General features: G+C 40.7%; 1 protein-coding gene across 3 annotated transcripts; it reads left to right on the top strand.

Moving 5' to 3' along the window:
* Positions 1–71: 71 nt before the first annotated feature.
* Positions 72–8795, top strand: LOC122879432 (P2Y purinoceptor 14). 3 transcript variants are annotated; one of them, XM_044203512.1, is made up of 3 exons: positions 72–227; positions 3636–3756; positions 7637–8795. In XM_044203512.1, the coding sequence occupies exons 2-3, from the start codon at positions 3726–3728 to the stop codon at positions 8680–8682; spliced, it is 1077 nt and encodes a 358-aa protein (XP_044059447.1). In that variant the 5' UTR covers positions 72–227; positions 3636–3725; the 3' UTR covers positions 8683–8795. The 3 variants fall into 3 exon arrangements, with proteins under 3 accessions (XP_044059447.1, XP_044059446.1, XP_044059448.1); XM_044203511.1 differs by having other exon boundaries at positions 3552–3756; XM_044203513.1 differs by lacking the exon at positions 3636–3756.
* Positions 8796–13263: the final 4468 nt, after the last annotated feature.

Below are 13263 nucleotides of genomic sequence, written 5' to 3'. Positions count from 1 at the left end.
AGAGAGAGAGAGAGCGAGCGACGGCATGAGGATGAAAGAGGGAGGGACAGTCAGAAAGAGAGAAAGAAAGGAAGTGGAACTGCTCCAAAGACTCCAAACTGCTCAAACTCTCAGCTCTGAAACACACTTCATAAGACTTTCTGTTCACATTATGCAGTATTAAATTACATTACAGGTAAAGGCAACATCTGTATGGGAACCTGACTGAACGTCAGACTGTTTGTATGGTGAGTAGACTCATTTCAACAATAGATAGATAACTAGATAGATAGTGTATGTTAAATAATGTATTGCAACTAAGCTTCCATTAAATGATGGTGATAATTATGTCACTGTAATTTTGAACTTGTTCTCCCTCGTCCAGATGTTAACATATGGAGCAGATCACACGTACAATCAGAACAGGTTGAAATATGAAGCAGATCAACAAGAAAAGATGACAGACTCAGATCTGTATCAGAGGCAAAACACAATGCAAGCAATGAATACAAAACAAAGAACAGTCGTACCTCTTTTCATGACGAAAGTCATGAAAATATGAGGAGAAATAATATTAAACAATATCTGAGACAAAGACAACGTTGTGAGGATATTACAATTATGCAAAAATAACACTTTGATGGGTCTTTAAGGCAGATTCAGACTTTTCTTGTAGAGTCAATATTCTTCGGTGTGACTGTTTTAGGCAAAAAATCTAAAAATAGAGGGAGTTAATTTTTCTTTTAGGCCAGGGGTTCTTAAACTTTTACATCTCAGGAACCAAAAGTGAGCAGTGTGTCTCAGGGGGCCCAAGCTCACAAATGTGTAATTAACCACTATAATATCTACCTTAAACTACTATCAGTAGAGGAAGAAATGTTTACTAGCAGGTTATATTCAAATTGCTTCAGTAAATCATCTCAACATGATGCAACATGTTAGTGACCGATGAGTTCACTGATTATCCAACTGCAAGAGAAAAAATACAACATTATTAAAAAAACAAACTCTGGACAAAACAGTAGTTAACTGACTTCCACTGTGTCTTTTTTTTGCAGAAAACTTTATTATAACCACTTTATTTTAGCTTACAGAGAAGTAACAAAGGTTTTATTTCAACAGTAAAACGTACAGAAAATGGTGAATAAGAACTTTGGTGAAATAAAAATGGACGCTAATGTTAACGGCAGCTTTGAGAGCCGGACACAGTGGAAAAATGTGGAAAAACATTCTCTAATGTAAGCAGTGTAACGGAGGGGGGGAGGGACACTGTAGGAGCATTTTAAACTGCAAAATCAAAAACATAAATAGTTATAGAAATACATGTCAGGATATAATGTCGGGGCCCACAAATAAAGGGTTCGCGGCCTATTTTGGGTCAAGACTCATAGTTTAAGAGACACTGATTTAGACTACCATGTAAGGAGATAACATTTGCATAAATCATATTACTTTAAGGGGCTGCAACTAACATTTATTTTCATTTTTGAATGATTTGCTGATTATTTTCTCAATTAACCTTTAAGGCCATAAAATGTCAAAAATAGTGGAATAGTGGAAGTGGGACGTCTTCAAATGTCTTGTTTTATCTAACCCAAACTCCCGAACCCAAAGATGTTCAATCAACTATCATATAAAACAAAGGAAAGTTTCAAATCCTCACATCTGAGAAGCTGGAACCTGCAATGTTTACTGAAACGATTAATCGATTATCAAAATGCTGATTAATTACATGCATTTGGATGACATCTTTGTCAAAAGCAACTTACGGTGAGTGCATTCATAATTTAACGTTTAAATTAATACATAAAATGTAAAAAATAAAAAGAACATCTGACAGACTGCGAAGAAGCAAAAGAAGCGTCCGGCAGAGAAGAGCCGTAAGACGAAGGAAGAAGTGTTTCTGATGGTGACAGCCCATCAAACAGCCTGACATCCTGATGTGGGTTATTCATTTTTCCAAAGAAAATCATGTTTGTGTTTCAGCTTTCCATATATCCAGTAACGCAGGGATGGAAATGACTTGTGTTTTGACTACAACGTCATTTCCCCATGACGTGTACCCTTCGAGCTCTGATCTGTGATTCCTACTTATTTCACCTCCTATTCTCGTAACATTATGACGTGTTCTCCAACTATTACACATTTCTCCTGTGAAATGACGACATTATCCCATAATGTTATCATGTTTTTATACTCTGTCATACAAAATAGATGAAAAAACAAGGCAAGAGCCAAAATGATCTTATCAATGAGCTGTTCAGATTGAACCATTTAGATACACAACAAAGCAAGTTGAGGCACGTGCTGCTTATGTTAAAATGCTCACAGAAAGAAGTTACAGAAGATGTAAATGCGGCAAAGGACAAAAGAAGAAAAGAAATAGTAAGCACAAAGATGTGAAGAAACCACAGAATAAACGTAGATACACACAATCAAAGGTAAGATCAGAGAACTAACTCTGTCCAGGATGTGATATCATCACTACAGCCAGCCCAGCACCCCAGGTATTACATCCATAAAGGGGATTTCTGCACGTCTGAACTGAACTACGAACAGCGTTTAACGTGTTGGTCGAGAAGGAGCTAATTTTAACAACTTTATATACTTTTGGATGGTTTGATCTTTAACAACGTTTCATATAAACGGATCAAAGGTTTTGCGTGTAAAAACGTAATCTGTAAATAAAGCTGTCAAATAAAGTGCGGTAAAAAGTTCAACATTTCCCTCTGAGAGGTCGCGGAGCAGAAGTATAAAGCAGCATAAAATTGAAATACTCAAATAAAGTACAAGTAGCTCAAAACTGTAGTTCAGTACTTCAGTAAATGTACTTTTTAATTTGATAACTTTAGTTACTGATTCTTAGCAGATTCAGATTAATAATACAAAAATATAATCAACAAATCAATTATGATGTATTATTATTGGTTAAGACTTTATTGATCCCCGGGGGGAGAGTCACACCCAGTAGTAGCTATGTAAAGTAATTAAAAATAAAGTAATTAAAATAAGCCCCACCTTCACCTGCTGCAACATTAAAGTGATGAACACATTAATGCATCAATAATTATAATCCTATAATATAATATATATTACTCTGAAATGGACCATTCTGCATAATGAGTACTTTTACTTTACTAAGTGTATTTTGATGCTTTGTACTTTTACTTAAGTTTCCAGGCTTTATGCTAAGCTAACTAGCTGCTGGCTGTAGCTCTACATTTACCGTACAGATATGAGAGTGGTGTCAGATAATAATCAATACGAGTATTTCCCAAAAAATTCAAACTCTTGCTATAAAAATAATTACTGTCCCCAACCTTAACCATAGCGTCGTTACCATGCGTGCGTATTGTAGAAAGCAAACGTTGCATTGGACTTAGTTTGCAGAACCGTCCAATATGGACGTTCTTGTGCGTTGGCGTTAGGGTTGGAGAGAACTGTACCGCTGTGTGTCATCCACATATAAATGACAGGATTTACAGTATTATGTTTTGCTCATAATGTGTTTAAATCAAAAAGCAGTGGTTTGATCCTTATGGCGCCCCTGATGAAATCTTTGTCCCCAACAGGTTTAAAACTACTGAGAGAAACACCGAAGCTCCTGTTTTCCTACACATTTACACTTGCTGATGATTGCGTTTGTTTAACTGCAGTACCAACGCCCTGATCTCACTAATCCACAAAGCTGACTTCCAATAACTGAAGTGAATACTGAATACGTTTCCACTGAATTCCACCTCATCATGATTCAGGTTGATTGCTTCACAAACTCAGGTATGACATAACGAGCTGGACAGAGGAAGTTTTGGTTAACAAATGACTCTTAGAAATGTTCTAATCTTGCACACAATCTTTACGTTTCCTCAGAACATTAACTACCTCTGACTCATTGCATCACCGTATCTGCCAGGTCATCTGTAGAAAGCCGAAAGCAGAAGTTGTTGCTTTTCTGCTGATCAGCATCTCCTATATCTGTTTCTGCCAAAATGCCAACCAAAAACATAAGTCATCTTCAAAACATGCCAAAACACAAGTCTGTGCAGGAGAGACTCAGCAGAAAAATTACATTTAGTCTCTAGATGCATCAGCTGTAGGAGAAAATGAAATGCCCTGATGTCATTCCTGCTTCCCAGAGAATGAAACCTTTAGATTTGAATGACCCCCGTGACCTTTCCTCTACCTCTGTCCAACACTTTACCACTGTGGCTGTAATGAACACTGCAGCCTCTAGGGGACGCCAACAGGACTTTAGACTAAGCTTTAAAGGGACAGTGCACCCCAAAGTGAAAAATACATATTTTTCCTCTTATCTGTAGTGGTATTTATCCATCGACAGACCAGCAGTTTCATGTAGGAACTATCGGTAGAAAGAAAATAGTTCCTACATGAAACTGCTCTCAACAAATCTGTGGATTATCTTGAGTAACCGAGTTATGATTTCTGGAAAGAGACGCTGCTGTTGAGTTTTTCAAATGTATATTTTTGGTGCTTTGAGCTCCACAAGCCGAGTGCCATACAGTCCCATTATATAAAAAAATGCAGATATCTCCAAAACTCATCAGCTCACACCAAAACAATCTAGATGGATAAACAGCGCTACAGGTGAGAGGAGAGATATGTATTTTTGATTTTGGGGTGAACTGTCCCTTTAAGCCTCTGAGTGGACGCTTCCCATGGCAGCGTTGGGAGGAGATGTGCTACTGACTCACTGAACGTTTGTGGAAGCTAGTTAGCATAGCTTGCTAACATTAGCAGTGATTACCACCAGACCAGTGGTCCCCAAACTTTTTTAAACCAAGGCACCCCTTTATAGTATTTTCTTTTACATGGCAACCCCACCCCGCCCCACGGCTGAAATAATATAGGCCTATTCTCAATCACTCCAAAAACAGAAGTTAGCAGTTTTAGGCTATTTGCAATTAAATATTGAAGTTAAACTAAACAATGAATAAAAATGAAGTAGGTTAATTTGAACTTATTTGGCACCACGTGCTGGATTCAGGTGTGGGACAGTCAACATCCCCTGTCCACCAAAAGCTGTAAGCCAAGTAGTTTTAACTATACAGTCTGATTGTACTTATTATAGTCTCCACTCTAACAGTCATTGTTTTCGACTGCTGTGCATCGTGTTGCGTTACTATGACAACTGTGAGATACCCTTACTAGCTGACACATAAATGTATATTAAACAGGGTTTTTAGTACAGCGATTTAAATGTTTATTCCTCCGGTTTGATACATTTGAAAGCATAATATGAAAAATGTAGTTCATGTAAATGACGCCTTGTACAGTAAAATAACAACAAAGGCACTGCACTAGACTTTACGTTTGGTTCATGTTATCAAATAAATATGTTGATTTAAGAGTTGTTATTTATGTAAGTCAACCTGTACATCTGTGTCCAACTCCTCCGTGCTTGTTGAGATTTTTGTGGACATTTTACTGTCTTCTGTGTTTTTGTGGCTCTGGCACAGGAAGTTGATGTCCCTATTCTTAAGTTTTTGGGTATTTATAGATTTATAGATAGTCGACAGTAGAGAGATGACAGGGAATGAGGTGAGAGAGAGACGGAGAATCAAAGATCCCCAACCTGACTCATACCGTGGACGTTGCAGTTCATGGTGGGCGCCTTAACCCCTCGGCCACCAGGGAATCCAAAGAGGAGTCTGCTCTTTAGCTGCATGCGTGTGTGTTAGAAACTGGTTGTATACTGGTTTATATACTACAGCTGTAGCTTTCTATCCGCAGCTGTTTCATGTCAAATAATGTGGTCAACATAAACACAGGAAGTCAGAGTACTTTTTTTTTTTTATGAAGACCCTGAAGTCCTGAAACATGACATTATTATTTTAATTAGCTTAACTGTAGTTTGCATAAACTAGAGTCAGATCAGCACAGGTGAAGACCGTACAATACAGAAGCCTCAAGATCCCTTTAACGTTTAAAAGAGTTTCAGCTTGTTTGGGTTTTACTGCTGTAATGATCAACTGGTGACATAGCACTTGGGATTTGGAGTAATCGTGACAGGACTGGCAACAGCAGAAGTCACAAGTTCGAGACTGAGTCAGGTCGGGATGAGGACTAAAAATAAATGAATCAAGACAGGAAAACAAAAGGCAGCCTGGTGTCGTCCTGCTATGTCATCCCTGACCGACTGTTTTTATAAGCGTGGATGAAGGAGGGCCGTGAGTGGGTGTTGGACTGGGATGAATCAGTGGTAGGAGGGAAGTGTGTGTGAAGTTCAAGACACTTTGTATTTGTGCACGTGTCCCAGTGTAAACAGATCGCTGTGTGTTCAGTTCATGAACATAAAAGGCTTCTGTGGGAGTCAACAGGGAGTTTCAGCAGAGAAGCACAGACGGAAACTGCTGTAGTGACTCCTTTGTTGCTATTTAAATACAAGGGGAGTTATTGTGAGAACAAGACTAAGAATCTACAGCTCTGTGAGGCTGTAATGGTCATTATAAAGAAAACCAAACCTGTTAGATAGATAAGTGTTTGACAAATTGCATGGCTCTACATCCAGACTGATATAACTCTGCAACGACTGGATGGATTGTGATGAAATGTGGTTCAGACATTTGACATGTGTCCAAAACTTTAATTTATGACCAAATACCTGCAAAGCTAATGACATTCCCATCAGCGTATTTGTGTTTGGTGCTAATTAGCAAATGTTAGCATGCTAACACGCTTGTAACAAAGATGGTGAACGTGGTAAACATTATACCTGTTAGCATTGTCATTGTGAGCATGTTAGCATGCTGATGTTAGCATGACTGTAGACTCTTAGTCTGGTTCATTTTCAAACAGCTCTGGTTATCCTGAAAAAGAAACTGTGCAAGACATCTACTGTATAGATCTGAGACTTTCAGAGGAAGAAAGAAATAGTACAAAAAACAATTGATTGATAGAGTTAAAAAACACGTTAGTGGCTAATTGTTATTCCCAGAAAATAAAAGTTCAGCATCTTCTTCCATTACGCCGATGACACTTCTTTCTCTTTTAAAGAATAAACCAAAATAGATTAAGAAATTTCAGTGACCTTCATGGCATCAAATGTTGTAGGGGGAAGAAATCCTTAAGCAGTTCATAGATCTGACTTAAAGTCAACAGAATTTATTCCCAAAAAAATCTAAAATCACAATCCCAAAGTTTCATAAATGTGATCCAAACCCCTCCAGGGTTAAAAAGCTTCATGCTAACCTGATTGAAAGGTGTCTAGAAAGGTCAATAAATGACAAATTCATTCACTTAAACTAACATTTGATATTTTATAGTCTGAGTATTTAATATCTAATGGAGTTAATTGTGATAAATGATGTTGATTAATTTATTTCGCCTACAGGAGGCGCTGGTTGTCATTTGTAGAGCAGCTCTGATAATTACTGAACGGCTCCCGCTGGTGAGAATCTGCAGCTTATTGAACACATTTGTGAGTTTGTGAAGTCGTTGTAAGCTGGTTCTCTGAGGAGCTTCACATCACAAATTTGTATCGTCACAGAAAATAGGGCTGACACTTTTCATTGATATGTATTTTTTTATCGGATATGTGCGACATTGACTTAACAACCACGAGAAAAAACGGAACAAGGATATACAAAGTACTGTTCATTATCGTTGTGTTCAAACTGTGTCGTTTCTGTGTTTCCAGGGATGGATCCCCTCAACTCCACCCGCCTCACCACCAACCAATCAGACTTCAGCAGCAGCTTCACCCACCACATCCTCCCGCCGCTCTATTTAGTGATCTGCATTTTGGGGGTGTCCCTGAACGGTGTGGCCGCCTGTATCTTCTTCAGAGTGCCCAGTGACTCAGGGCTGGTCGTCTACCTGAAGAACATGGTGGTGGCCGACCTCCTCATGCTGGTCACCTTCCCCTTCAAGGTGGCGGCTGAGCTGGGCCTGGGCAGCTGGCACCTTCATGTGGTCGTCTGCCGCTACACCGCCGTGCTCTTTTACTCGTCCATGTACGTGGGGATCCTTTTCATGGGCCTCATCAGCCTCGAGCGCTACGTCAAGATCGTCCGACACACCTCTCCCTCCCCCTCCCCCTCCACCTGCAGGTCCAGGTTGGGCGGGGTGTCCTTGCTACACCTCCTGCAGAGCGTCAGCTTCGCCCAAGTGCTGGCGCTCCTCATCTGGAGCCTCTTCCTCCTCCTCTGCGTCCTGCCCAACGCCCTGCTGACCAGCCTGCCGCCTAATGAGGGGAACGCGCGGCACTGCATTCAGCTGAAGACGTCGCTGGGCGTGCAGTGGCACAAGGTGTCCACCTTCTTCAGTATTAGCCTGTTCTGGGTGACCCTGCTGGTCCTCGCTTTCTGCTATACCTCCATCGCCTGCCGGGTCTACCAGTCATACCGCCGCGTGCGTGGCAACAGCGGCAACGTCTGCCGCAAGTCGAACCGCAGCATCTTCAGCATCCTGGTGGTATTCGTCGTTTGCTTCGTGCCGTACCACGTCTGCCGTGTGCCGTACACTCTGTGCCAGACGCTGGACTTGGGCTTCAGCCAGGGTACACACTTCCTGCTGTTCCAGATGAAGGAGGGGACGCTCTTCCTGTCGGCGCTCAACGTCTGCCTCGACCCCATCATCTACTTCCTGATGTGCCGAACCTTCAGAGAGTCGCTGCTAAAGAAACTGTCAGGAAGAGACGGGAGGAGATCCCCGACCACCGGCCAGAGTCAGAGCAACATTTAGGAGAGGAGACAAGGACAGGAGACAAGGAGAGGAGACGAGGAGAGGAAACAAGGAGAGAAGACAAGGACAGGAGACAAGAGAGGAGATGAGGAAATGAGACGAGGAGAGGAATCAAGGAGAGGAGACAAGGACAGGAGACAAGGAGATGAGACGAGATGAGGAGAGGAGACAAGGAGAGGAGACAAGGAGAGGAGACGAGGAGAGGAAACAAGGAGAGGAGACAAGGACAGGAGACAAGAGAGGAGACGAGAAGAGGAAACAAGGAGAGGAGACAAGGACAGGAGACAAGGACAGGAGACAAGGAGACGAGAAGAGATGAGGAGCGGAGACAAGGAGAGGAGACGAGGAGAGGAAACAAGGAGAGGAGACAAGGACAGGAGACAAGGAGACGAGAAGAGATGAGGAGCGGAGACAAGGAGAGGAGACGAGGAGAGGAGACGAGGAGAGGAGACATGGGGGAGAAAACACCTGGCCTTAACCAGACTGTAGTGTCGTGAGAATATTGTAGGAATAATAAAAGAAAGAAAGAAATTTTGTCACCTTTATATATTTTTCTAGAAGTAAAACTCATTTAATGTATATTTTGACTTACAGATCCCAAAGTTAATTTAAGGAGGGCTGGTGCCTCAGTAATGCAGCAATTTACAGCTTTTCTAATTCTTTTGTGATCATGTCATCATCTTGTCATAGTGTGATATTCTCAAGACTGACAGAAATGTATATAAATGCAGAATTATGTATGTGTAATTGTGAATACGTAACAGTATATATGTTATTAAATATATATGTATATAATATGTAGGATTTACATAGTTTCAGTATTGTTAATTTATTGTTGAAGAACCAAAGGAAAAGAAAGACTGACATGGAAGTGAAACTGGACTCTGATGACTGGGCATCAAACCTGCGAGACCAGACTCTGCTGTTGTGTTCAGTTCTCCTCCAAAGTTATCACGTTACTGTTGTGACTGTCTAACTTTTCAGTAAATTCAGCGGGTTTGGTTTTGTGGCTCTGAAGTCACATGAGTGACTCTTCTCTCTGTGCCGTTGGACTCCGGAGCTTCAAATAATCTTAATATTTGCACATTTGAATTTTACAGTGGTGTAAAACCTGGAAGAATAATCTGAACTGAGGACAGATTTTGTGACTGTGTCGAGGGCACAGATCAGGTTGATCACAATGATCTTACAGCGTGACATCATGCAATATGTCTAAATAACGCAGCCTGTAAAGAACTGTCGAACGTTTTGCTTCTGCACAGGTCAGGATTCATCAAATGAAATGACACATTAACGTTTGTGCAGGGAGACCACAGAAGTGTTTTTTACAGCTGGTACACTTTATAGTAGGTGTTGATGTTAGGAGACAACACTGTGTGTTGTTTTGTGTTTCATTTCTATTTCTATTATTGGACATTTATTCACCTTTTGGTTTGGAATAAAATTATATGTGTACACTACCCTCTGGTGGTCAGAGTGTGTGACTGCACCAATGTCGGAGCCGGATACAGCGTCGGAGGCGGGGCTCCGTTCATTCCTATGAAAGCTGCTCAGTGGCGCATGAAGCCAGAAGGGTTCGACTTTTCCTACAGCTTCCTCATTGTGCGGCCCCACAGGAGCAAACGCACTAGCGTTTCCTTTAACCCCTCGTCCCTTGGCCAGCTCGGGGGCTAACTTCCGGTTTAGCCCTCCGCTAACTCGAAAGGGGATAGAATGATTTAATGGTGCGGCTCTTCTAGACTTTCCAAATGTTATTGGACCAAATAGATCAAATTCGGATAGTGAAACAAGTCATTTCGCGGGGGTTGTGACGCTCAAATAAAAAATGTATCCACCGTTTTACAGCTGCTTCTTTCAGAATGTAAGTCCATGGGAAAAAGTCTTGTGCATCAAAGTTGTAAGTTCCACGGTTTGGCTGCTATGTCAAATTAGCTTCAAAGCCTGGCGCACTTCCTGGGGGCTTACCACAGACTGTAAATAAAGATGGACGACGTGTCGGCTCCCCAAAAGTGAAGCCAGAACATCTGGATCGCCCCCTGGTGGCTGGCTGCAGTACAGGTCATAAACCCCGCCCCCACCATGTTAGCGAAATGAGCCAAACTAAAAACACAGTTGTTTGTCATGACAGCCTTTATAATAATGTGTCTGCAGTGCCCTCCGGTGGTCAGTGTGTAATTAGACCCCTGTCTATTTTGAAACTTTTATTTTGAAAGTGTTTACAGGAACTGTTGGTACAGATGATTACCATTAGAGCATTTATAATCATGTGTGTACACTGACATCTAGTGGCCACAGTGTGTAACTACAAAGAAACAGAGATGTAATTACTTACTGTGACCACCAGAGGGCAGCGAAACACCTTTAGCTGCTAAAAGCTCCACTATGTTTACCAGCTGTCTGTCTGCTGTGTGCTGGGTATTTGGAAGAGGTGCATACAAATTAAAACCCCTCCCCCCTACTGCTCCTCTACACATGCATACACAATCACACCTACACACACACACACAATAATTCTACACAACAGACAGCCTTGCACCTTCTCTCATACACACTTCCCACATCATAAGTCCTAACCTTTGTTTTGCCATATGGACTCAGTTCACCCAATGCCCTGTCTTGTCTTGTCTCACCTGTTACGTCTCGTCTCACAAAATTAACTCGTGCGTATCGACGCTCTCATCGCAATGAACTCTACTAAGTGTGAAGGCAGACACAACAGCACACTAGCAGCATACTAACTTTCAAAATAAAGAGTTTTAAACTGCAGCCTTCTCTACTGCAGCAGCGTAGTATAGGGGTTACACTACACAGCAGTGTAGTTGCGCACTGTGACCACTGGAGGACAGTGTAAACACAAGGTTATAACCGCTCTCATGGTAATCAGCTGTATCAGGTTTAAAGGCAGACACAACAGCGCACTAACAGTTCTTGTTCTCACAAACTTTTACAATAGACAGGAGTGTAGTTATGGCATGTGACCACTGGAAGGCAGTGTGCAGACATATAAGTATGACTTTTTATTACTGCAATTATTATTTTACTATCATTACTACAACTACTGCTACTGCTATAACTACTACTGATAGTACTAAATGCGCTACACCTCCATGCCTCTGTACTACTGCTGCTGCTCGCATCCTGCTCCTCACAGCTCAGCTGGGGGGAATCCCTCGAGCTAAACTTCCTCCGTCACATGCAAACAGGAATAATGTTCCTGAAACTCATGCTGACACAGAGATACGTCATCCTGCTGCAGCTTTAATAGCCTTCTTTTTGACAACTAACATTTACACAGAAAATTAAAACATGAACAGGATGTGGCATTCTGTGACCTTCTTATGATTTTCATGCACAGTTGCTTTGAGGAGCTGCAGTAGAAAAAATATTTCAAACATTTGTATTGTCTGCAATTGCAATAACCACAAAGATATAATGTTTGCATGATTATCACTATTTCCCTAACTTTAACCAGTTGTTTTAGTTGCCTAACCCGAACCTTAACCGCAGTTTATCTGTCATAACCATGATCTGAACTAATACTTTATTGCCAGATGAGAATGTTGGGCAACAGTTTACTTTAAGACCCCCTATTTAAACATTTGTAAGCAGAATACATAATTTAATAAATGGTTTATAACACACTATAATGTAGTTTTAAGTAGATATAAGGACAAGTGTTTATTAATGTGTATAACGTCTCCTATGAAGACATATTTTATGTTTTATTGTGTTTATGTTTTAACACTTAACTGCTTACAGCTACATTACAGTCAGTTAAATATATATATATATATATATATATATATATATATATATATATATATATATATATGTATGTTTTAAATGGTTATTTTACATGATATAAATGATAAAAGGGGGACTTAAAGTGTTGCCGAACGTTAATATTGGATGGTTCTGCAACACGTTTTTAATCATCTAATTTAAGCAAGTTTATTTAAGTTGCATCTTTGAAGAGCAGCCTTCTGCTGCTTCACAATAAACTAATCAACTAAAATAAATAGAACTTAATTAATACATTAAATTAAATCTAAACAAAGGCCCGTCTAAACATGTTAAAGGAATAGTTTGACATTTTGTCATATATGCTCATTTTGCTTTCTTGCAGAGAGTTAGATGTTCAGACTGATACCGCACTCATGTCTGTACGGTAAATATGAAGCTACAGCCAGCAGGTGGTTAGCTTAGCTTAGCATAAAGACTGGAAACAGAGGGAAACAGCTAGCCTGGCTCTGTCCAAAGGTAACAAAATCCACCTGCCAGCACTTATAAAGAGTTATTTGCAGTAACTTCTTGGAGTCTTTGCTGGTTGCCTGGCAACTGCAGCTTTTTAGCCTCTTTTAGCTCCTAGTTTTGGTTTTGCATCTTTTTAGACATTAAAGAAAAAGAGTGCAGACATCATCAACGTGGCCTGTTTATCACAACTAGTTTGTGTGTGTGTATCTGTTATTGACTTGTAAATTAACAGCAGCGTCACACACAAACACAGTTATACCACATCAGCGTTTCTCTGCAGCTCTTCTTCCTCCCCCTCCCTCTCTGTGTCTCTTCAGTCCTTCCTGA

This window comes from Siniperca chuatsi, linkage group LG7 (assembly GCF_020085105.1).
Source record: "Siniperca chuatsi isolate FFG_IHB_CAS linkage group LG7, ASM2008510v1, whole genome shotgun sequence".
NCBI lineage: Eukaryota > Metazoa > Chordata > Actinopteri > Centrarchiformes > Sinipercidae > Siniperca > Siniperca chuatsi.
This window is presented reverse-complemented; position numbering and strand designations above follow the sequence as displayed.

What these genes read in the sequence shown, in the direction of transcription:
- LOC122879432 (XM_044203512.1), top strand. Translation starts at nt 3,726, where the DNA reads ATGATTCAGGTTGATTGCTTCACAAACTCAG. An exon ending in TGATTGCTTCACAAACTCAG is followed by an intron (nt 3,757 to 7,636) that starts GTATGACATAAC and finishes CTGTGTTTCCAG; the next exon opens with GGATGGATCCCCTCAACTCC.